The 24,785-nt window shown below is 38.7% G+C and overlaps 3 protein-coding genes across 3 annotated transcripts; all 3 read left to right on the top strand.

Annotated features, from left to right (window-relative positions):
- The first annotated feature begins 38 nt into the window (after window positions 1-38).
- LOC112149373 (extracellular calcium-sensing receptor) lies at window positions 39-6,716 on the top strand. The gene is made up of 10 exons (XM_036214954.1): window positions 39-132; window positions 2,572-2,737; window positions 2,826-3,120; window positions 3,230-3,316; window positions 3,462-3,731; window positions 4,437-4,637; window positions 4,729-5,004; window positions 5,232-5,453; window positions 5,545-5,668; window positions 5,806-6,716. The coding sequence occupies exons 1-10, from the start codon at window positions 39-41 to the stop codon at window positions 6,714-6,716; spliced, it is 2,646 nt and encodes an 881-aa protein (XP_036070847.1).
- A 3,948-nt stretch (window positions 6,717-10,664) lies between these two features.
- On the top strand, window positions 10,665-14,073 carry LOC112149042 (extracellular calcium-sensing receptor). Its single transcript, XM_036214943.1, has 6 exons — window positions 10,665-10,928; window positions 11,762-11,962; window positions 12,054-12,329; window positions 12,556-12,777; window positions 12,868-12,994; window positions 13,125-14,073. Exons 1-6 carry the CDS (start codon window positions 10,668-10,670, stop codon window positions 14,033-14,035), a joined length of 1,998 nt encoding a protein of 665 aa, XP_036070836.1. The 5' UTR covers window positions 10,665-10,667; the 3' UTR covers window positions 14,036-14,073.
- A 1,623-nt stretch (window positions 14,074-15,696) lies between these two features.
- Window positions 15,697-21,089, top strand: LOC112149045 (extracellular calcium-sensing receptor-like). Its single transcript, XM_036214942.1, has 9 exons — window positions 15,697-15,936; window positions 16,088-16,382; window positions 16,479-16,565; window positions 16,741-17,010; window positions 17,348-17,554; window positions 17,643-17,897; window positions 18,499-18,726; window positions 19,820-19,943; window positions 20,020-21,089. The coding sequence occupies exons 1-9, from the start codon at window positions 15,713-15,715 to the stop codon at window positions 20,916-20,918; spliced, it is 2,589 nt and encodes an 862-aa protein (XP_036070835.1). The 5' UTR covers window positions 15,697-15,712; the 3' UTR covers window positions 20,919-21,089.
- The last annotated feature ends 3,696 nt before the right edge of the window (window positions 21,090-24,785 follow it).

Genomic DNA, 24,785 nt, shown 5'->3' with positions numbered 1-24,785 from the left:
ATTGGACAGTAGAGTAGTGCAGTTCAGCCTTGGCTGTAATGAGCATCCATGGTGTCCCCCTCGGGCCTTACTTGGGACAGGACAGCACCACTACCCACATTGCTGGCACCTGTGTAAAGCAAAAAGGCAAGAGTGAGGTCAAGCAGAAACAGAACAGGTACTTTAGTCAAAGCTTTCCGCTGCTGAACAAACGCTGCCTGACATTCATTGGTCCACTCAAAGTTTTGCCCTTCTTGAGCAGGCAGAATAAGGGTCCAGCTATACATGAGAACCCTTAAACAAAAAAACTTCCTATGGTAAAAGTCCATTTAACCTTTTAAGTTCTTTGCTGACCTGGTTGTAGACCATTCTTGGATCACTTTAAACTTATGGTTCAGTGTGGTGACCCCAACCCCAGTAGTTCCCAGAAAAGGGTTCTTCTACCACACAAACCCACACTTTTGCGGGTGTAGTTTCAGGCCTGCAGCTTCCTCTCCCCCCATAAACTTGCTTACTGGCCCAGGAAAAGCCATGGCCGAGGATGTCATCCAGGTACAATACACAGTCTGTGTGGGGTATTTGTATTAAAATCTTGTCTTGGCTTTTTGGGGTTTTGCTTCGAGAGTCAGGGGTATCTGATAGTACTGAACAGGTCCAGACCGTAAAGCATCTCATCAATGTCTGGGAAGGGGTATGAGTTCTTCCAACTCATTTTGCTCATTTGGCTCCAAAGTCCATGAAGATGCACTATTTTTGTTTCTCACCATGATGACTACTGACGCAACTGGAATTGTGGAGGGCTCAACAAGGCCTGTCTGTTGCATCTCCTGCAACAGACTTTATGGTCTGGTTCTGATAGGTGGTGTCAATGTCATGTTTGATTAGGTCTGTCTGGCCCATATCATTTTATTGATACAGAGGAACAGTCTCTGAAATCTGGCAGAAGACTCTTCAGCATGTCTATCAGAAGATACAAGGGTCTCCCATATAGTATTAATAACTAGGGGTGTTAGAAAATATTGATTCAGTGAAATATCACGATACTTCATTTGGTCATACTTGGATTGATTTAAAATGCTGCCGAGATTATATTTACATAGGTATTCATGAGCTGACATGTAGTTCAATGTCTTATTTTTGTGATCCTAATAAACCCCAACCACTATTTGGCAGCATAACATACTGAGCGTCTTTGAACAACCTCTTTGAAGATCTTGCGAGAACCATTATGTGATAGATGTGAACCCGATGTGAACTCATGAGTCTCACAATAATATATGTGAAAGGTTTATTATTATTCAAAGAAACTTTTCTTAGTCAATTAAAAAATAGCTTTGTATTGTCTCTGGTACTGTCTCGGGACATAGTGGGATATGTGTCGTATTGTTACCCATGTATCGCGATACGTATCGTTTCACCAGACTCGTGCTAATACACACCCCAATTAATAACACAGTCCGAAATGGGGGCCAATAAACAATCTTCCACATCATAACCCACACAGGCCTATTCACTTACTGCCTCCTCACCTCTAAGATCACCATAGCATCCCCCTGCCCGGTAGTCCATTCTCCAATAACAGTCTGCAGCTTGACAACAGTAGGAGTTATGGCTGTATGATTTCTCACCACAGCAGTGGTCACCAATGTTGCAGACAAATCCAGTGTCCACAAGGGCTGAGTATGAGGCTCCAATGAGACTCAATGCAGCAGTCACTAACCCAGGTTCGGCCCAAAGTCACATCTCTCCGATTGGTCATCTTTATCTCCCACATGGTCAGGATTCTGTCACTCCAGGCCTAGCCAAGAGTTTGTGTCTGGTACCTCATTTAGACGCTGAGACATGTTGCCGTTTATTATTTTTGTTTTCTTTATTGGTTACTGTAGACCGTAGCCAATGCTGTATAGTTCATCCAAGCACACTCTGCAACAGAACATTACAAAAAATTGTATTACCACCCCCAAACAATGACCAGTTCCCACCCATCTTTCCCAAATACCTGACCTCATGATCTAAACTTTGACAACTGGCTAAATAACAGACCTTGGAGCTCATGCTACTAAGTTCCTAATGCTACATTTTGATATTTACAGTGATTGTAATAAGTAGGAAAACAGTACAAGGACAAAATTGCAAATATCAATGCATTTATCTAATCATTCTGTAATGTTTCCTCTTTTTATCACTTAGAGCTTTTTTCTCTCTTGTAGGAAAAGACTGGATAGATACCTTTACAACTATGAGGGAAGTTAGTATTGCTTTGGTCATAAATTTACCAAATCTAACAAACTAATGTTTTTTTAGTGTGTCCAGATTACATCAAAAGTTTACAGGAAGAATTATAATCTGATATCTTAGTCAAGAATATACAGATAAAAGATAAAAACAGGAAAAAAAACTAACATGTTAATGACTTGTTTTCGTCATGAGCTGAAAATTATGCCCTCCTCCCATCATGATGGTACTGTGTATATAGAGCCTTTTTGTAAAGACAAAGGGCAGTGGTGTAGGGAGGAGATGCAGACATGGGGACATTTCTCTTCCTGTCCATCTGTACTTTCTTGGTATGCCTTTCCTGCTGTTTCTCTTCAGACTCATCAAGTAATGACTTGTCTTGTAAATTGGGTAGACAGTTTCATCTGAACGGTCTGCATATGCCTGGTGATTTGATTCTGGGTGGACTGTTTGAAGTTCACTTCACCTCAGTCTTCCCTGAGCTAACGTTTACCTCTGAGCCAACTAAGATCACCTGTCAGGGGTAAGTGCTCTTTTTGCTGAGCAAATGATCCTCATCCCAATTATGCCATGTCTTTTTAAGTGATTGATGGTAACAATTTATTTGCTAGGTTTGACCCTTCAGCCTTCAGGCATGCCATGACCATGGCTTTTGCTATCCATGAGATCAACGAAAATCCCAACTTGCTGCCCAATTTGACTTTGGGTTACAGTCTTTATGACAACTGTGCTACACTTGTGGTTGGATTCAGTGCTGCTATGTCACTTTTCAACGGTCAAGATGAGGAATTCTTGCTTCAGGAAAACTGTTCAGGCAGACCTCCAGTTCTGGGGATAGTGGGCGACACCTTCTCCACATTTACAATTGCCACATCTGATGTAATAAGTTTATTCAGATTACCAATTGTAAGTTTTCTCTTCTTTTACTTTTCACTTTCCTTTTTTGGAAGTAAAAGTTCGAAGCATCTATTTCAGAATTGCTGAAACAGTAATTTTATATCACAATATGTTTTAGGTAAGTTACTATGCAACATGTCTGTGCCTCAGTGACCGCAGGAGATTTCCATCTTTCTTTAGAACAATACCAAGTGATGGTTTCCAGGTAAGTTTATTTTAAATTTTACTTTCAAAACCCTTTAATACATCAAATGTGATAATTTGAAGCACAGCGCTTCAAAGTTTTACGGTAAACATGTTAAAAAGTTATTCTGCCCAAATTGTTATCTGTCTGCTTTGCTTCCATTTAGGTTCATGCCATGTTACAGATTTTGAAGCGTTTTGGCTGGACATGGGTAGGGCTGTTGATCAGTGATGATGATTATGGACACCACGTAGCCCAGTCCTTCCAGTCTGAGTTACATCATTCTATTGGAGGTTGTTTGGCCTATTTAGAGATGCTGCCCTGGGGAGAACATCCAGTCGAGGTGAAAAGGATTGTGGGATTGATGAAGAAATCAACAGCTCGTGTTGTCATTGTTTTTGCTCATCAAATACACATGATTCAGCTTATGGAAGAGGTAAATGTGTCTAACTGAAGTAAGACAACAACTAGATATGGGATTTATTGTACAAGTCATTTCTTCCTCAGCAATATTTGATCAAGGGGTGTACATTATTGATCTTATCTATTATTTATCTTATTATTTATCTATAACTATTGTCACCTTCTGAAATATAAAATAGGAGTCCAACTATGTATTTGTATGAACTTATTTATTTTGAAATCAGCTAAAAATACATCATACATTGCTCTCAGTGTCCCAGTAAGCAGCACATGCCAATCGCTGCTGTGACCGTCTCCTGTGTGTGACCTTGAAATTCAACAAAATTAACCAAAGACAATGTCATAACACCACCACCATTATCTATTGTTAGAGCACTCTGGACCTGATGCCTTGTTTTTTTCTTAACTCTTTGAGTAAAAAAAAAAATAACCTTCAGTGGTATAAAAGTAAAAGTCTAAAAGAAGTAAAAGTCGGTTATAATCAAAACTTTGTACACCCACTTTTTCAGATGGATTTTGGTCTTTAACTGTGCAATAATGTCAGAAATTTAAATAAAATACATTAAATTAGGCATTTCACAGCAATTATTAAATTAGATTTAAAATAGAGTAGTTGGATTAACTCCAAGTCATACATTAATAATTGCACAAAAGAGTTTTTCACATGCAAGCACTAATTTGAGCATATGTTTCACATTGGAAATTATGCAACAAACAGGTGGTGAATCAGAATGCTACAGGTCTGCAGTGGATGGCCAGTGAAGCCTGGACATCAGCAAATGTGCTTCAAACACCTCGATTCATGCCATACCTAAGAGGTACGTTGGGTATCGCCATCCGTCGAGGAGAAATTCCTGGACTCAGAGACTTTCTCCTACAAATACGTCCACATGGCACAATTGACAGTGAAAACAGCATGGTAAGAATGTCAAATTATTGTACATGTCACTAAAGAGGTGTTTTGATATATTGTAATGTATGCTCATAGTCTGCTTTGGAAATTGTGTCAGGTTAAGCAGTTCTGGGAGCATACATTTCAGTGTCGATTTGCACCACCTCCAGTAGAATGGATGGAAGCTGGTGGGGCCCTGTGCACTGGAGAAGAAGATCTACAGACTGTAGAGACAGCGTTTCTGGATGTCTCAAATCTTAGACCTGAGTATAATATTTACAAAGCTGTGTATGCACTGGTGTATGCTCTTGATGAGATGCTGCAGTGTGAGCCAGGAAGAGGACCTTTCAGTGAACACGGCTGTGCTTCTTTACAACAATTGGAGCCTTGGCAGGTTTGATCTCAAATTACGCCCCCACACACTCTGAAAGTACTATTCTTTGTAATGTTCTGATCATCTGCTGTATCCTCTCTAAGCACTCTTTGGAAGTGGTAGTAGTTTGAGTAGTTGCTTAGCTCTCACATGTTAATACCTTGTGATTTCATTGAAATTGACATTTTAAGCTGTGCAGATCTCATTTGTTTAATTGTTTTTTAAGATGTTTTTGTCTGTTTTTGTAGCTTATGTATTACTTGGAAAAGGTCAACTTCACAACTTCTTTTGGTGACCAAGTGTCTTTTGACAAAAATGGTGATGCTTTACCAATATATGATGTCATGAACTGGGTGTGGCTCCCTGATGGAAAAATAGAAGTTAGGAATGTAGGGGTTGTCAAGAAGACAACCCTGAATACAGAAGAACTTACAATCAATGAAGAAAAGATATTCTGGAATTTCAAGGAGGTCACATATTTTTTTTTCATGTTTCAATCATGTTTGCTGTAAAAGAAGACAAAATCTCTTCTGAGATGTGGTCATGTCTTTTTGTCAGCAGCTGCCACAGTCAGTGTGCAGTGAAAGCTGTCCTCCAGGTACCCGTATGGTGAGAAGGAAGGGGCAACCTTTGTGCTGTTTTGATTGTGTCCCATGTTCTGAAGGAAAAATCAGCAATCAGACAGGTGAGTTCCCTTATCAATATGTTTGGACTGTAATAATCCTAATGGTGTGTGTAAGGTTGGGTCTCCTTGAAGGTAAACTTTAATAAATCATACTGATTTGTTTTCAAAGCTACAGTATTTCTTTTTTTCTTTTTTAGACTCTGTTGAGTGCCTCACTTGTCCAGAAGACTTTTGGTCCAGCAGACAAAATGACCACTGTGTTCCTAAGAAAATAGAGTTCCTCTCCTACCATGAGCCTCTTGGTATATGCTTGACAGCTGCCTCATTGCTGGGCACATTCATCTGCAGCATTGTTTTTGCCATCTTCACTTATCACCGCAGCACACCTGTAGTGCGTGCCAACAATTCTGAACTGAGCTTCCTCATTTTGGTGTCGCTGAAGTTATGTTTTCTGTGTTCCCTACTGTTCATTGGACAACCCCAACTGTGGACATGCCAGCTTAGACATGCAGTGTTTGGGATCAGCTTTGTGCTGTGTGTCTCATGTATCCTGGTTAAAACCATGGTAGTTCTGGCTGTGTTCAAGTCGTCAAAGCCAGGAGGCGGAGCCAACCTCAAATGGTTTGGTAGTGTTCAGCAGAGAGGAACGGTTTTAGGTCTCACTTGTGTTCAGGCAATAGTTTGCACTGTTTGGATCATCTCTGCCTCACCAACTCCTTATGCAAACACTAGATATCACAACGACAAGATCATTTATGAGTGTGTTGTTGGGTCCACAATTGGTTTTGCAGTCCTACTGGGCTACATAAGCCTACTGGCTATCATAAGTTTTCTGCTTGCATTTCTGGCTAGGAATCTTCCAGACAACTTCAATGAAGCCAAATTCATCACTTTTAGTATGCTGATATTTTGTGCTGTGTGGGTGGCCTTTGTTCCTGCCTATGTTAACTCTCCAGGAAAATACGCTGATGCAGTGGAGGTGTTTGCTATTTTGGCCTCCAGTTTTGGCCTCCTGGTGGCGCTGTTTGGACCTAAATGCTACATTATCCTACTGAAGCCAGAAAAGAATACACGGAAGGCTATAATGGGCAGAGACATAAAAAGGTAGAATAAATAATCACTTACATATCTAGCAAATAATTTACTTGCGCTTTGGTTCAAAAAAGTATCATGATGTATACATAATCCTGCTTTGGAAAGTAAAATGGTCTTGTAGGTTATGATTAATAAGATGATCAATCTTCTTTTTTAAACTATCATTGCTTTTAATGATCATACATTGAAATTGTAAATTTATTTACCAACAATTATCTACTTTTTTCATATATTTAATGGATTTTTCAAAAAATTTTCTGGTCCAGGCATTCAACACAAAGACCAGTGGATGACCACAGATATGTATATCCTTATTCCTGTTTAGGAGATTTTAATGTACTTTATGCTTGCTTTCTCCTCCTGCAGGCAGCTTTTGTCTTGTTTGTTAATATGTGAAAAAAATGAAGAATATATTAAAATACCCCAACATTATAAGCTGTACATAAAGATAGAAATATCATTATTGCAATCTCTAAAGATTTTTTCTGGAATTGTACCATTTAAAAAGAGGGTTGTTCAAAGTTTCAAATCTTAAGTCTGGTTGTGTTAGAAAATTTTTGTCCATTACGCTACTCAACACATCAAAGAATTTGAAGAATTGCCACCTGAAGCAGGTCCCTGGCAAGTTTATTTGTAACTGATCACTTGCATCGTTGCATAGCTGAAATCAAAAATAACTTTTTTTATTTGCAATAAGTATGTCATAAAACCTATTTTGATTATTGTCAAATCAGATGACTTCACACCCTTCAGTCTTGTGGAGTGTGTGTTGGGAGATAGAAGTAACACTTTAAAATTAAACATTGAAAAAAGAAAAGTCTGTCTAATTTTCTGCTTTTGTTTCTTGCATCGTACCACAAGAGAAATAACTTCCCCTTGGAGTCAACATGGGTTAGACTATTCTTGGATCACTTTAACCTTGTGGTTCAGTGTGATGACCCCAATCCCAGTAGTTCCGAGAAAAGGGTTCTTCTACCACACAAACCCACACTTTTGCGGGTGTAGTTTCAGGCCTGCAGCTTCCTCTCACCCCATAAACTTGCTTTCTGGCCCAGCAAAAGCCATGGCCGAGGATGTCATCCAGGTACAATACACAGTCTGTGCAGGGAATTTGTATTAAAATCTTGTCCTTGGCTTTTTTGGGTTTTGCTTTGGGAGTCAGGGGTATCTGATGGTACTGAACAGGTCCAGACCGTAAAGCATCTCATCAATGTCTGGGAGGGGTATGAGTTCTTCCAACTCATTTTGCTAAGGGCTCCAAAGTCCATGAAGATGCACTATTTTTGTTTCTCACCATGATGACTACTGACGCAACTGGAATTGTGGAGGGCTCAACAAGGCCTGTCTGTTGCATCTCCTGCAACAGACTTTATGGTCTTGTTCTGATAGGTGGTGTCAATGTCATGTTTGATTAGGTCTGTCTGGCCCATATCATTTTATTGATACAGAAGAACAGTCTCTGAAATCTGGCAGAAGACTCTTCAGCATGTCCAACAGAAGATACAAGGGTCTCCCTTCTAGTATTAATACTTCATTTGGTCATACTTGATTTAAAATGCTGCAGAGATTATATTTAAATAGTTAATCATAAGCTAACATGTAGTTCAGTGTCTTATTTTTGTGATCCTAATAAACCCCAACCACTATTTGGCAGCATAACACACTGAGCGTCTTTGAACAACCTCTTTGAAGATCTTGCGAGAACCATTATATGATAGATGTGAAACTGAAGTGAACTCATGAGTCTCACAATAATATTTGTGAAAGGTGTATTAATATTCAAAGAAACTTTTCTAAGTCAATTAAAAAATAGCTATGTATTGTCTCTGGTACTGTCTCGGGACATAGTGGGATATGTATCCTATTGTTACCTATGTATCGCGATACGTATCGTGTCACCAGACTCGTGCTAATACACACTCCAATTAATAACACAGTCCGAAATGGGGGCCAATAAACAATCTTCCACATCATTAACCCACACAGGCCTATTCACTTACTGCCTCCTCACCTCTAAGATCACCATAGCATCCCCCTGCCCGGTAGTCCATTCTCCAATAACAGTCTGCAGCTTGACAACAGTAGGAGTTATGGCTGTATGATTTCTCACCACAGCAATGGTCACCAATGTTGCAGACAAATCCAGTGTCCACAAGGGCTGAGTATGAGGCTCCAATGAGACTCAATGCAGCAGTCACTAACCCAGGTTCGGCCCAAAGTCACATCTCTCCGATTGGTCATCTTTATCTCCCACATGGTCAGGATTCTGTCACTCCAGGCCTAGCCAAGAATTTGTGTCTGGTACCTCATTTAGACGCTGAGACATGTTGCCGTTTATTATTTTTGTTTTCTTTATTGGTTACTGTAGACCGTAGCCAATGCTGTATAGTTTATCCAAGCACACTCTGCAACAGAACATCACAAAAAATTGTATTACCACCCCCAAACAAGGACCAGTTCCCACCCATTTTTCCCAAATACCTGACCTCAAGATCTAAACTTTGACAACTGGCTAAATAACAGACCTTGGAGCTCATGCTACTAAGTTCCTAATGCTACATTTTGATATTTACAGTGATTGTAAGAAGTAGGAAAACAGTACAAGAAAAAAATTGCAAATATCAATGCATTTATCTAATCATTCTGTAATGTTTCCTCTTTTTATCACTTAGAGCTTTTTTCTCTCTAGTTGGAAAAGACTGGAGAGATACCTTTACAACTATGAGGGAAGTTAGTATTGCTTTGGTCATAAATTTACCAAATCTAACAAACTAATGTTTTTTTTGTGTGTCCAGATTACATCAAAAGTTTACAGGAATAATTATAATCTTGATATCTTAGTCAGAATAATCAGAAAAAACATTAAACAGGAAAAAAAAACTGACATGTTAATGACTTGTTTTCGTCATGAACGGAAAGTTATGCCCTCCTCCCATCATGATGGTACTGTGTATATAGAGCCTTTTTGTAAAGACAAAGGGCAGTGGTGTAGGGAGGAGATGCAGACATGGGGACATTTCTCTACCCGTCTATCTGTACTTTCTTTGTCTGCCTTTCCTGCTGTTTCTCTTCAGGCTCATCAAGTAATGACTTGTCTTGTAAATTGGGTAGACAGTTTCATCTGAACGGTCTGCATATGTCTGGTGATTTGATTCTGGGTGGACTGTTTGAAGTTCACGTCACCTCAGTCTTCCCTGAGCTAACGTTTACCTCTGAGCCAACTAAGATCACCTGTCAGGGGTAAGTGCTCTTTAAATGTTTACATCTCACTCAGGCCATGTCTTTTTTTGGTGATTGATGGGAAAATCTTTTTTGACAGGGTTGACCCTTTGGGGTTCAGGCATGCCATGACCATGGCTTTTGCTATCCATGAGATCAACAAAAATCCCAACTTACTGCCCAATTTGACTTTGGGTTACAGTATTTATGACAACTGTGCTACACTTGTGGTTGGATTCAGTGCTGCTATGTCACTTTTCAACGGTCAAGATGAGGAATTCTTGCTTCAGGAAAACTGTTCAGGCAGACCTCCAGTTCTGGGGATAGTGGGCGACACCTTCTCCACATTTACAATTGCCACATCTGATGTAATAAGTTTATTCAGATTACCAATTGTAAGTTTTCTCTTCTTTTATTTTTCACTTTCCTTTTTTGGAAGTAAAAGTTCGAAGCATCTATTTCAGAATTGCTGAAACAGTAATTTTATATCACAATATTTTTTAGGTAAGTTACTATGCAACATGTTTGTGCCTCAGTGACCGCAGAAGATTTCCATCTTTCTTTAGAACAATACCAAGTGATGGTTTCCAGGTAAGTTTATTTTAAATTTTACTTTCAAAACCCTTTAATACATCAAATATGATCATTTGAAGCACAGTGCTCCAAATTTTTATGGTAAACATGTTAAAAAGTTATTCTGCCCAAATTGTTATCTGTCTGCTTTGCTTCCATTTAGGTTCATGCCATGTTACAGATTTTGAAGCGTTTTGGCTGGACATGGGTAGGGCTGTTGATCAGTGATGATGATTATGGACACCACGTAGCCCAGTCCTTCCAGTCTGAGTTGCATCATTCTGTTGGAGGTTGTTTGGCCTATTTAGAGATGCTGCCCTGGGGAGAACATCCAGTCGAGGTGAAAAGGATTGTGGGATTGATGAAGAAATCAACAGCTCGTGTTGTCATTGTTTTTGCTCATCAAATACACATGATTCAGCTTATGGAAGAGGTAAATGTGTCTAACTGAAGTAAGACAACAACTAGATGTGGGATTATTGTACAAGTCATTTCTTCCTCAGCAACATTTGATCAAGGGGTGTACATTATTGATCTTATCTCTTATTTATTTTATTATTTAATGAATTATTATTATTTTATTAATGGTTAATTATAAAATAAATAATTTTTAAAAATGTATTGCATTATTAGACTAGATTAGAAATGGTTTATTTCAAGCAATCAAGTTGTGTTAAGATCATTATAATTCTATAACTATTGTCACCTTCTGAAATATAAAATAGGAGTCCAACTATGTATTTGTATGAACTTATTTATTTTGAAATCAGCTAAAAATACATCATACATTGCTCTCAGTGTCCCAGTAAGCAGCACATGCCAATCGCTGCTGTGACCGTCTCCTGTGTGTGACCTTGAAATTCAACAAAATTAACCAAAGACAATGTCATAATACCACCACCATTATCTATTGTTAGAGCAGTCTGGACCTGATGCCTTGTTTTTTTCTTAACTCTTGAGTTAAAAAAAAATAAAAAACCTTCAGTGGTATAAAAGTAAAAGTCTAAAAGAAGCAAAAGTTGGTTATAATCAAAACTTTGTACACCCACTTTTTCAGATGGATTTTGGTCTTTAACTGTGCAATAATGTCAACAATTTAAATAAAATACATTCAATTAGGCATTTCACAGCAATTATTAAATTGGATTGAAAATAGAGTAGTTGGATTAATTACAAGTCATACATTAATAATTGCACAAAAGAGTTTTTCACATGCCAGCTCTAATTTGAGCATATGTTTCGTATTGGAAATGATGCAACAAACAGGTGGTGAATCAGAATGCGACAGGTCTGCAGTGGATGGCCAGTGAAGCCTGGACATCAGCAAATGTGCTTCAAACACCTCGATTCATGCCATACCTAAGAGGTACGTTGGGTATCGCCATCCGTCGAGGAGAAATTCCTGGACTCAGAGACTTTCTCCTACAAATACGTCCACATGGCACAATTGACAGTGAAAACAGCATGGTAAGAATGTCAAATTATTGTACATGTCACTAAAGAGGTGTTTTGATATATTGTAATGTATGCTCATAGTCTGCTTTGGAAATTGTGTCAGGTTAAGCAGTTCTGGGAGCATACATTTCAGTGTCGATTTGCACCACCTCCAGTAGAATGGATGGAAGCTGGTGGGGCCCTGTGCACTGGAGAAGAAGATCTACAGACTGTAGAGACAGCGTTTCTGGATGTCTCTAATCTTAGACCTGAGTATAATATTTACAAAGCTGTGTATGCACTGGTGTATGCTCTTGATGAGATGCTGCAGTGTGAGCCAGGAAGAGGACCTTTCAGTGAACACAGCTGTGCTTCTTTGCAGCAATTGGAGCCTTGGCAGGTTTGATCTCAAATTACGCCCCACACACTCTTAAAGTACTATTCTTTGTAATGTTCTGATCATCTGCTGTATCCTCTCTAAGCACTCTTTGGAAGTGGTAGTAGTTTGAGTAGTTGCTTAGCTCTCACATGTTAATACCTTGTGATTTCATTGAAATTGACATTTTAAGCTGTGCAGATCTCATTTGTTTAATTGTTTTTTAAGATGTTTTTGTCTGTTTTTGTAGCTTATGTATTACTTGGAAAAGGTCAACTTCACAACTTCTTTTGGTGACCAAGTGTCTTTTGACAAAAATGGTGATGCTTTACCAATATATGATGTCATGAACTGGGTGTGGCTCCCTGATGGAAAAATAGAAGTTAGGAATGTAGGGGTTGTCAAGAAGACAACCCTGAATGCAGAAGAACTTACAATCAATGAAGAAAAGATATTCTGGAATTTCAAGGAGGTCACATACTTTTTTTTTCATGTTTCAATCATGTTTGCTGTAAAAGAAGACAAAATCTCTTCTGAAATGTGTTCATGTCTTTTTTGTCAGCAGCTGCCACAGTCAGTGTGCAGTGAAAGCTGTCCTCCAGGTACCCGTATAGTGAGAAGGAAGGGGCAACCTTTGTGCTGTTTTGATTGTGTCCCATGTTCTGAAGGAAAGATCAGCAATCAGACAGGTGAGTTCCCTTATTTTGGACTGTAATAATCCTAATGGTGTGTGTAAGATTGCATGTCCTTGAAGGTAAACTTTAATAAATCATACTGATTTGTTTTCAAAGCTACAGTATTTCTTTTTTTCTTTTTTAGACTCTGTTGAGTGCCTCACTTGTCCTGAAGACTTCTGGTCCAGCAAACAAAATGACCACTGTGTCCCTAAGAAAATAGAGTTCCTCTCCTACCATGAGCCTCTTGGTATATGCTTGACAGCTGCCTCATTGCTGGGCACATTCATCTGCAGCATTGTTTTTGCCATCTTCACTTATCACCGCAGCACACCTGTAGTGCGTGCCAACAATTCTGAACTGAGCTTCCTCATTTTGGTGTCGCTGAAGTTATGTTTTCTGTGTTCCCTACTGTTCATTGGACAACCCCAACTGTGGACATGCCAGCTTAGACATGCAGTGTTTGGGATCAGCTTTGTGCTGTGTGTCTCATGTATCCTGGTTAAAACCATGGTAGTTCTGGCTGTGTTCAAGTCGTCAAAGCCAGGAGGCGGAGCCAACCTCAAATGGTTTGGTAGTGTTCAGCAGAGAGGAACGGTTTTAGGTCTCACTTGTGTTCAGGCAATAGTTTGCACTGTTTGGATCATCTCTGCCTCACCAACTCCTTATGCAAACACTAGATATCACAACGACAAGATCATTTATGAGTGTGTTGTTGGGTCCACAATTGGTTTTGCAGTCCTACTGGGCTACATAAGCCTACTGGCTATCACAAGTTTTCTGCTTGCATTTCTTGCTAGGAATCTTCCAGACAACTTCAATGAAGCCAAATTCATCACTTTTAGTATGCTGATATTTTGTGCTGTGTGGGTGGCCTTTGTTCCTGCCTACGTTAACTCTCCAGGAAAATACGCTGATGTAGTGGAGGTGTTTGCTATTTTGGCCTCCAGTTTTGGCCTCCTGGTGGCGCTGTTTGGACCTAAATGCTACATTATCCTATTGAAGCCAGAAAAGAATACAAGGAAAGCTATAATGGGCAGAGACATAAAAAGGTAGAATAAATGATCAATTACATATCTAGCAAATAATTTAATCAAGTTTTGTTCAAAAAGTATGAAACAATCTTTTTTTAATGACAATAAATTAATAATAAAAATAACAATTTTTTAAGCAATTATTGGTTTCGTTGATGATGATAAGTTTCATTCATTTATTTTTTTTACCAGTTATTTTCCTTTTGGGTTCATAGGGTTACTAAAGTTTGTCCCAGGTACAGTTGGGTGAAGGTGGGGCACACCCGTGTGGTATGTCAATTGTGTGGTATTTGTAAGGTCAATGTAAGTTATACACACATGACCTACAGGTGATGGTATCATACGGTGCCCTTATGCCACATTCTCGTTGCTAGTAAGACAGAAGTATCGGCTCCTAACTAACCCTAAAAAAGTATGCACTCAGAGGGAAATTAAGTGACAATAGGACATCTTTAGGATGCCCACACAAATCTGATTGTCTAATTTTCTCATTTCAACAAGTCAGGCTACACACAGGAAACCTGCAAGTAGTGCACACTTAATAAATGACAAATCCCCGAGCAGTCCATAGCATTTGGGGTGGTCAAAAAATTGTAAAATCTACCTGACATAGCTGCATCTCTCCACCTCTTCTTTAAAAATTGTTTTTGAAGATTTTCACTCAATGGGCTTACCTAGCAGTCTACAGCCTTGATATTTCGTTCAAGCTGCCTCGTACAGGTTATTTATTTATTTATTTATTTTGTATGCAAGCAGACTGTATCTAGGCATACAAGCAGTTGTAATGCTTTATCAATCCACATAGACCATTTTCTTTTTTATGTATAATCCTATACTAGAGTTTTACTTTAAATTCCACATTGTTGGTTCCTCTTGTTTTTACCCTTTAAGTCATGGTTTTTGTTTGTCACCACTGAATTAAGTTTTTTTTTTTTTGGAAATGTTTTAGATTGCTTCTTTTAAGTTCAGTCCTTGAAAGTCTGGACTCTTACATTTATGTCATTTGAACTGTAATTGTGGATTATTTTTTTATGTTAAATATACTTACCCCTACAATAACATCCTCACAATATACACTTCAGAGCCTTTTAGAGTATCTTTTTTTTAAATCATGAACTCATAGTGGTGATCAAAAAAGTTTTGTGTGTTTAAAAATTATACAGTTTCTTCTAAATTCCCCCACCAAATAGTTCACATCATTAACAGCTGAAGCAGGTCACTGCAAAGCTTTTTTTAACTGAGCACTTGCACCAATGCACAGTCATTGAAGTCTAGAACATTTTATTTTCCAAATGTCATAAAACCAAAGAAGCTCGATTACATTAGAATATCAAACAACTTTACACCCTGCAGTGCATCTGGTGTATCTATTTGTGTGTTGTGTGCTAAGGGGGCAAACGTGCATGCAAAACTTTGTATCCATTCATAATTTGTATTTTTATTTTATTTATTTAGTTATTTTTTTTCCACAAAGGCTTTTTCCTCACACGAGTGACTTAGTTTCAATAAAGGAACAACGTACCCCTCTGAAGTCATCAAAGTAATCGTATTAATTTGTCATTATCCTGTCCTGCCTCCTCATTGGTGTTCTCAAAGATTAAACAGTGACACAAAGCACACAGGAGAAATAGGAAAGTGCATAAAACCCAGTTACCTTAACCCAAGATGAGGGAAAAGGTGTGAAAGGGGGAGAGAAATTATGACAATTTTTCTGCCTACGTATTTGCTCTGGACTTTTTATTTTATTACATTATATACAGAGTTTTCTTCTCTTTTAACTTGTAATTTAAGAAAAAACTTTACTCTCAATGAAATTTACAAGCCCGGAGATGTGGTTCTGGGTGGTTTATTTGAGGTTCATTACACATCTGTCTTACCTGAACGAGCATTTACCTCAGAACCACAACAGCCCCTCTGCAAAGGGTAAGTTTCCCTTCCGTGCAGCACTTTTCTATGCTACATCTGTTAATATGCATTTCTAAAATGATTTGACTGAAACTGTATGGTGTCTTATCCACAAATACAGACTCCTCTTCATTTCAAAAGTGGTTAACTGTGCATTTTCTTGTTTTAGTTTTGACACCCTTGGATTTAGACATGCCATGACAATGGCCTTTGCTATTGATGAAATCAACAAGAATAGAAACCTGCTCCCTAATATGACTTTGGGATACAGAATTTATGACAACTGTGGAGCCTTGGTTGTTGGATTCAGTGGTGCCTTATCACTGGCCAGTGGCACTGATGACCAGTTTCAGCTTCTAGAAAACTGCTCAGGAACCCCACCAGTCCTTGGGATTGTTGGTGATCACTACTCTACTTTTTCTATTGCCATTGCTAATGTACTAGGTTTATACAAAATGCCTCTTGTAAGTTTTGACCAGTTTTATTTTCTTGTCTATGCTGAGTAAACAACTTGATTTTGCTGGACAGAATCAGCTGTCATAAGATTCCTTTACTTGTAGGTGAGTTATTTTGCAACTTGTTCCTGCCTGAGTGACCGTCAACGCTTCCCGACTTTCTTTAGAACAATTCCAAGTGATGCTTTCCAGGTAAAATACAACAAATATTCTGAGAATGATCAGTTTCAGACAACAACATTTGTGACAATCTTCTTTTTCCCTGGATCGATTTGAAACCAACCAGCATTCTCTTGTAAATGTCTATTAGTGATGATAATTTCAAAGCTTTTACTAAGTAACTTTTCACTATGTTTCTTTAAACTAGGTGCGGGCTATGGTTCAGATCCTAAAACATTTCGGTTGGACGTGGGTCGGTCTGCTAGTCAGTAACGATGACTATGGACTGCACGTTGCTCAGTCGTTCCAGTCAGACTTGGCTGGGTCTGGCGTTGGGTGTCTGGCGTACCTTGAGGTTTTGCCCTGGGATAATGACCAAAGTGAGCTCACACGGATTGTGCGTTTGATTAAAGCATCAACAGCTCGGGTGGTCATTGTGTTCGCACATGAGATCCACATGATTCAACTTATGGAAGAGGTAAATCAAAGGAATTTGAATTTTAGTTTTTGCTATTTTCGTTTCTAAAAACAGCAAAACTAGTTTTTTTTCTTTTAAATTCTTATTTTTTTCCACACTTTTCAAATGTATAACTTGAGTGTCTTGAAATATTGTGAAAAAATCTGTTGTTGATTTAGTGTGAATGCATAAACAGGCATTTGATAATTTGTTTCTTTTAATATAATTAGGCGGTTTGGATTAGAAGAGGACACTTGACATAAGCGTATGCCTTCTTGATAAAAAGTCTTGTTAAAAATGAATTGGAAACAAGTACTCACTTTAAATCTAAATAAGCTAAAAAATTAATTAATTTTAGGTGGTGAGTCAGAATGTAACAGGTCGCCAGTGGATTGCAAGTGAAACTTGGACAACTGCAGTCGTTCTCCAAGTTCCTCACCTAATGCCATACCTGAGTGGCACACTGGGTATTGCCATCCGCAGGGGGGAGATTCCAGGTCTGAGAGACTTTCTGTCACAAATCAAACCTGACAAAAACAGCAGCACCGGGAATAACCTTGTAAGAGTAAATTTGAGATCTACTATGAGTTAAAAATTTATACAAGCACTAAGATTACAACTGAATGTTTATCTCTTTTTTTAATCAGGTGAAGCAGTTTTGGGAACACACATTTAAGTGTAAATTTGATCAAGTGGGATCGGTGGAAACTGAGGAACCTTTATGCACTGGAATGGAAAGAATTGATGCTGTGCAAACCGAATTTTTGGATCTTTCCAATCTCAGGCCAGAGTACAATGTTTACAAAGCTGTGTATTCCCTGGCTCACGCCCTGCATGACATGCTGCAGTGTGAGCCAAAAAGAGGCCCTTTCAGCTGTGGCACTTTGCCCACCCTGGAGCCATGGCAGGTGGGCTATCAGCAACTATATGTGTCTTTAAAACAATTGTTGCTCCCCCAAGTTTTTGTTTCTATAGAATCCTATTAAAAAAAATAAAGATATTGACGTTTGGATTATTTTAGTTTGTTCTTTCGGTGCAGAATTACAATATATCAGTTGGGGGAAAAACATTTAACTACTTCTTGGATTCTTGGATATTTTTACATGGCATAATATATATATTTATCATTAAATATTTTTAAAAACTGCAAACAGTTTTGCTGTCTGTTGTTGCTATTGGTCTGAATTTTCATTTTAACACTTGAGTGTTTTTTTTGTCTTAAAATTGTCCAACTTGGAAGTTTTGGCACAGATCACCATTTTTTTATTTTATTTTTGTAGAGGGAGTGTTTTTATATTGGTGTGGGGGAATTATAAAAAGACTTGCATGCCAAAAAAAGTTTTAAAATCTGAACAGTTTTATTGACTTCTGATCTATATATTAAAAAAAAAACTCTTTTCCGTGGGAGACAGTTGTTGATAAAGAGAGGAAAAATGGTCAGAAATTTTTTCCAACAATTCATATTTCATCCAGCAGTAAGCTTCATGCTGTCTCTTCTCTTGTTTGCAGCTCGCTCATTATTTGCAAAAGGTCAACTTCACCACACCGTTTGGTGATCAGGTGTCGTTTGACAAGAATGGCGATGCTTTGCCGATTTATGATGTTATGAACTGGCTGTGGCTCCCAGATGGAAAAACCAAAGTTCAGAATGTTGGCGAGGTAAAGTCAGCAGTGTCCGGCGGTGAAGAACTCCATATTGATGAGGACAACATTTTCTGGAACACTGAGTCCAAACAGGTCATGACTTTTTTCCATGCTAGTCATTAATTTATTACTTATGATTGAGCACGAAAAAACTACATGTCTTTATACTTCTATTAACTCTCATATTTTCGCAGTGGGAAAAAAACTACAAAATAAGCTGGAACTTGTATCAGATAAACATGGCAAAATTGAACCATTTTTTTCACCTTGTTTTTTACAGCTCCTGCTCGTGTGTTGTCTAGACTCTAGATTTTTTTGTTCAAAATAACTACATTGTATATTAAGTCCCAACGAAATAAAATCTTATAAATACACCTTTATACTCAAAACTACAATTAAAAACAACAAACTTTGTCTGACCTTGACATTTATACCAACAACTTCAATGTTGAAAGTCCAAATATTTTGCCTTCTATGCAGCATTCATTTTTTTTAAAATGATCCTCAAATGCAAAGTCAGTAACTTAACTTTAATTATTAACCAAAGCCGGTTGCAAGTGTAACCTGCTTTTCATTTGTCCTGAAAACAATGAAAACATGAACCATCTTGCTGCACAAAAGAGATGATGACATGTAGAAAGATAAACTAAATCTATTGTCCTATTTGAAATTCTGAATAGAAAATGTCCTGCTACATTTCTTTTTTTCACATTTTATTTTTTCCTGATACATTGCAAAACCAACAACATAGCCATCCAATTCTTATTTACTTGGAAATCAAGTTTGCTGCAACTTTTTTCTTTTTGTGTGTTAAATTTACAGTAAAAAAAATGTTTTGACCCAATAAATAGTAACATTTTTATATATGGCATTACTTGAGTAAAATGTTTTGACTAGAAAGATTTTTTCAACGTCATCAAAAATGTTACTTGCGATCAAAAGTTGAAAAAAAAACAGGTTCAAGTATGACATATTTCTCTCTTTCTGCTTGTATAATTTCAAATGTTACTATTCACAAACATATATAGTATAATGTGCAGTTAAATGATTTGCATGACCGAGCACAGGCCTAAAAACTTTTTTGAAGAATGGGCTTCAGTTCCAAAAAAATAATATATTTTTTTTAAAAAGAACCACCTTCAAAGGGAAATGAGACAGGGTTATAAATGTGTTTTTGTTCTTACAGAGACCTCGGTCAGTGTGCAGTGAAAACTGTCCTCCAGGCACTCGTGTGGCCCGAAGAAAGGGGGAACCTGAATGCTGCTTTAGCTGTGTGCCGTGCTCTGAGGGAAAAGTCAGCAACAAGACAAGTAAGAGCTTCTAAAAGTTAGTAACCTCTTTAGCTTATTGTTGCAAATACTGAACACTTTCCTTCTTTCTGCTCAGACTCCTTGGAGTGCAACAATTGTCCAGAGGATTTCTGGTCCAACTCTCACCGTGACCTGTGTGTTCCAAAGAAAACAGAGTTCCTCTCCTATCACGAGCCTCTGGGTATCTGTTTGACAACCACCTCCCTCCTGGGTACATTCATCTGTGCTGTTGTCTTGGCGATCTTCACCTTTCACCGCCGTACGCCAATAGTACGAGCCAACAACTCGGAACTGAGCTTCCTGCTTTTAGTGGCTTTGAAACTTTGTTTCCTGTGCTCGCTGTTGTTCATCGGGCAACCCAGACTTTGGACGTGCCAACTGAGACATGCAGCATTTGGGATCAGCTTTGTACTTTGTGTCTCATGTATTCTGGTGAAAACCGTGGTGGTTCTAGCTGTGTTCAAAGCTTCTGAACCAGGAGGTGGAGGTAATCTGAAGTGGTTTGGACCAAAGCAGCAGAGAGGAACAGTGTTCACCCTCACCTGCATTCAAGCAGCGATCTGCACTGCTTGGCTTGTCTCTTCCTCTCCAGCTCCTCGTAAAAACACCCAGTACCACAACGACAAGATAGTTTATGAGTGTGAGGTCGGGTCTACTGTTGCATTTGCTGTAATACTAGGTTACATTGGTGTGTTGGCTATCCTGAGCTTTTTTTTAGCATTTCTGGCAAGAAATCTCCCCAACAACTTCAACGAGGCCAAGCTCATCACTTTTAGTATGCTGATCTTCTGTGCTGTGTGGATGGCCTTTGTTCCCGCCTACATAAACTCTCCAGGAAGATATGCTGATGCAGTGGAGGTGTTTGCCATCCTGGCTTCAAGTTTTGGTCTGTTGTTGGCACTGTTTGGACCTAAATGTTACATACTCCTACTAAAGCCGGAAAAGAATACAAAGAAAGCTATAATGGGTCGATGAGGACAACAGATATCCATTCAACGCTGATGGTGTAAATAGAAGCAATAATAACTTTATTCCGTCAAAAACGTCCAAGTTAGGTTTTTGTCCTTGAATCTCAATCGAATATTGTTGCAGATTAAAGAATCGACATCGTATAGACAACTGAATGTAGAGCACATGTGTCAAAGTCAAGGCCTGGGGGCTGGATCCGGCCCTCCAGATCATTTTATTTTATTATTAATGACCCTATGTTATCTTGCACTTATTTCTAACTTGCATAATTTTGAAAAAATATATTTTTATGGAGAGTAAAATATTGAAAGTTATTTAAGGTTTAAGTTGATTTCTTCTGGAATGATATTCCTGCCTGTTTTTATTTATATTTATGTAAAAAGTTCTGTTTTTAAAATTTTAATTTTACTGTGTTTCATAAATGTTTATCCTGTCCAGCCATTGAACTAAGGTATGTTTTTGGATTTTGGCCCCCTGTGTGTTTGAGTTTGACAGGAACAATGAGAACTCAATCATTCAACAAAGCATCCATTCATTTTCTAGGGATGCTGGTGCCTATCCCAACCTTACAAGCCAAACCCACAAAGCGCAACAAAATAACCAGACATAAGGATACTGAAGATGAAACTGAGAAAAAGAGGACACCACAAACCATTGAAAGACCAGTAGTTAAGGTTTACGAGTGTATTTTCCTTCTTTTCAATAGACACATCTTTCTCTTTTATCCACCTCACCTTCTCCTGGCAATCAGCTATCCAGGTGACAGCCTTCGATCCGCTGATCCACTCAAGCTGTTCCACCCCTCAGCTGGTCAAGTCTCTGAAAGAGCAAAAAAACAGAACTGAAGGAAGTGGAAAGACCTGGAGGGCCGTAACACCCAGCTACTATTGAGCAAGTGCGAGATACACCCTGGATAAGTCACCAATACCGCGCAGTCATTTCACACAGACTCACACTTAAGGACAATTTAGAATCAGCCTACAAAGCATGTTTTTGGACTGCTGGGTAAAGCCCAGGCATTTTATAAATAAGAATGCTGTTCTTAATCTGTGTGCCTGGATAATTAAAGGTTAAATAAAATAAGATAAATCAAGAAGGAAACATGCAATCTCCACACAGAAAGATCTCAGCTGGGATTCCAACTCGGCCCTCCAACAAAACAAACAAAAATATGATAAATAGAAGTTGAGTCTTAACTGTTGAACACTGAACAAACACACGTATTCGATTTATGTATAGACAGCTTTGCTCTGAGTTCTGACAGGAGTGTTTGTTAGAACGTTATGCAACAGTTCTTAAACTGATAGGTACGCTGGAACACATCTGATCTGTGTTGAATGGATTTCAAGGAACGTTTGCATTTATGGCTTTGGTTTTAAGAGATCAGAGATCAGCTGAGCTGCTCGGGGTTTAACACTAAAGTCTAACTTGTGCTGTCTATAAGGAGTCAGGAGTTAAGCTACACTGTGATCTGATGTAAGTCCCAACCACAAACTGGTTTGGGCTTTTTGTGAATGTGTGCATATGTATGTGTATGCATGCAAAACTGTTGACTAAAAATAAAAATTTGAGCAGTGTATGACGCTGTAGAGTGCAGAGGCCTGCAGCCTCCTTTTAGTAAAGATGCTATGAGTATGAATTCATGGGCTGTAGCTCCACACAGTGGAATGATGGTGAACAACAGTTGACTTCAAATCTGCTCAGAGGATCTCCACTTTAGTTTTTTGTTTTTCCCCCAGTAGATTTTGTTCAGGTTTCTAACTTCCTGAGCTTATGCCATCTGTATGCTATTTATGATCAGATCCTATCATGTCATCCTTGTTTGCTTTTTCCACAGTTGTGATTTTGACATGGTTTAGTTCAGCTAATTAGTTTTTAATTATTTATTTTAATTAATTCAATGAGTTATTTAGTTTTCCACCAAGTCTGTCTGCAGTGTCCTGCATTTTACTCCTCCACAACACAATTTCAGCACATCACCCTTTAGTTAAAAACATGTCGGGTTCACTTGGGATCAAGTTGTAGGAGTTGAGAAGTGCAGGTTTAAAACTTTAGGGTGCTGAATAAATCTTTGAGGAACTGCCCTGCGACAGACTGGCGACCTCTCTAGGGTGTTCTCCACCTTCACCCATAAGTAGCCGGGTTAAACTCCAGCAGATCTGTGACCCTGAAAGAGACAAAACGGTGAAGAAAATGAATGATTGAGGACATAAAATATTACTACATTCCTTTTAACAGGCACATGTTACAAGAGGCAAGAAGGCCCTAGCTCAAATCCTGCCTGGTTGATGTGGAGTTTGCATGTTCTCCCTGTGCATCCATGAGTTTTCTCTGGACATTCCAGCTTCCTCTTACAGTCAAAAACATGATACACTGGTGATTCTAAACTGCCCCAGGTATGAGTGTGACTGGGTGTGTGTCCCTGCAACAGATCGGCAACCTGTTCAGGGTGTCCCCCGCCTTCCCCCTATAGTAACTGGGTTAGCTCTAGCAGCCCCAAAAGGGATTCAGCTGGTTCTGAAAATGGATGGATGGAACCTAACTTTAAAAAGGTTTGAGAGTTGTTGAAGTATTTGAAAGACCAGACTGTAAATTCAATCTGACCCCCAGAAACTTTGTTTTTTGACTAAGTATGTTATTATAGCAAGGAGCATTGTAGAATATTGCTGCTGAAATCATTTTTTCAACTAGTTTTACTGTTTGCTTCATCATAGAAACGTCTAAACTTTGGAAAAATCAGTAGACATTTACACTATCTAAGTTATGAATGTTTATACATGGTTGAAACATGCCATCAGATTTCAAACCATTTAGCCAGGCTTCTCTTTTCAGCAACAACAGCACAGAATCATCATAAATCTCGATGTGCAGAAGCATTTAAAGGGTTGCTATCACTGGGTCTAAAGGCCAAGCTCAGCTTCTGGAAAACAACCCCACACTGTGACACCCCCCACCCCCAGAGTAGTCAGACAGGCACATAGACTGTATATAAAATAACTGGACGAAGCAAGCCCCCCTACTTCCGTGTTCCATATAGGAAGTACCACTGGGTTGCAAAAAGGCCAAAGTCCCATTGACTTACATTGGGAAACAGACAGTTATTTCTCAGTCTTTTTATATCTCAGAATAATCATTCTTCCTCTGCTGCTTTCTGCTTAACTTCTTTTTTCTAATCCTAATTTTTTTTTAAATATTTTTTTCCATTATCACAAGTTATTAGAGTTATAAATTGACCAATCAGATGGCTCAATAAGCGTTTGTGGGTCTGACGTCGACCGTCTGGGGGGTTTGAGTGACAGGTGACGGGTAGCCAATGGGAGCAGACTTCATCAATGGCTCCGTCAAAAGACCTTTAACACCTACTTTACAATTCAACAATGTACCTACCAGTCATTGTTCTACTGTTGTTTTCCTCAATGGAATGTACCGATGCAGCAGTTTTAGATGAGGATTTACTCTGGAGAAATAGATTTCACTCGGAGGTTATGTGATTTGGACTTTATTGTTTGTTTAATGTTTGTTTTTCTTTATTTCACTGTTTTGATTGTAGCTTATGTAATCTAAGTTGCATATATGCGCATAAAATCACCAACCAAAGATTTATTTTCGCCGAACTTTAGAGCTTCAGCCTGAATTAGACGCAGCCGTCCGAGCGCCAGAGAAACATTAAAGGACCTGATGGTATTTTCAAACAGAAAGAAGATCCAGCTGTTCACTTGTTAGGATGGTTATTTATTTTAAATACCGCTGAAAGCACTTCTCACGTGCATCTGATCAGACTAACGTGGCCGCATGTAAAGAGACGAGTTGCGGCGCGGGCGCGAGGGGGACACGCGCCGGTCTGCAGCAGCGTCACCCAAATGCTCCTTTTAT

The sequence above is a fragment of the Oryzias melastigma genome, linkage group LG13 (genome assembly GCF_002922805.2).
Source record: "Oryzias melastigma strain HK-1 linkage group LG13, ASM292280v2, whole genome shotgun sequence".
Lineage (NCBI taxonomy): Eukaryota > Metazoa > Chordata > Actinopteri > Beloniformes > Adrianichthyidae > Oryzias > Oryzias melastigma.
This window is presented reverse-complemented; position numbering and strand designations above follow the sequence as displayed.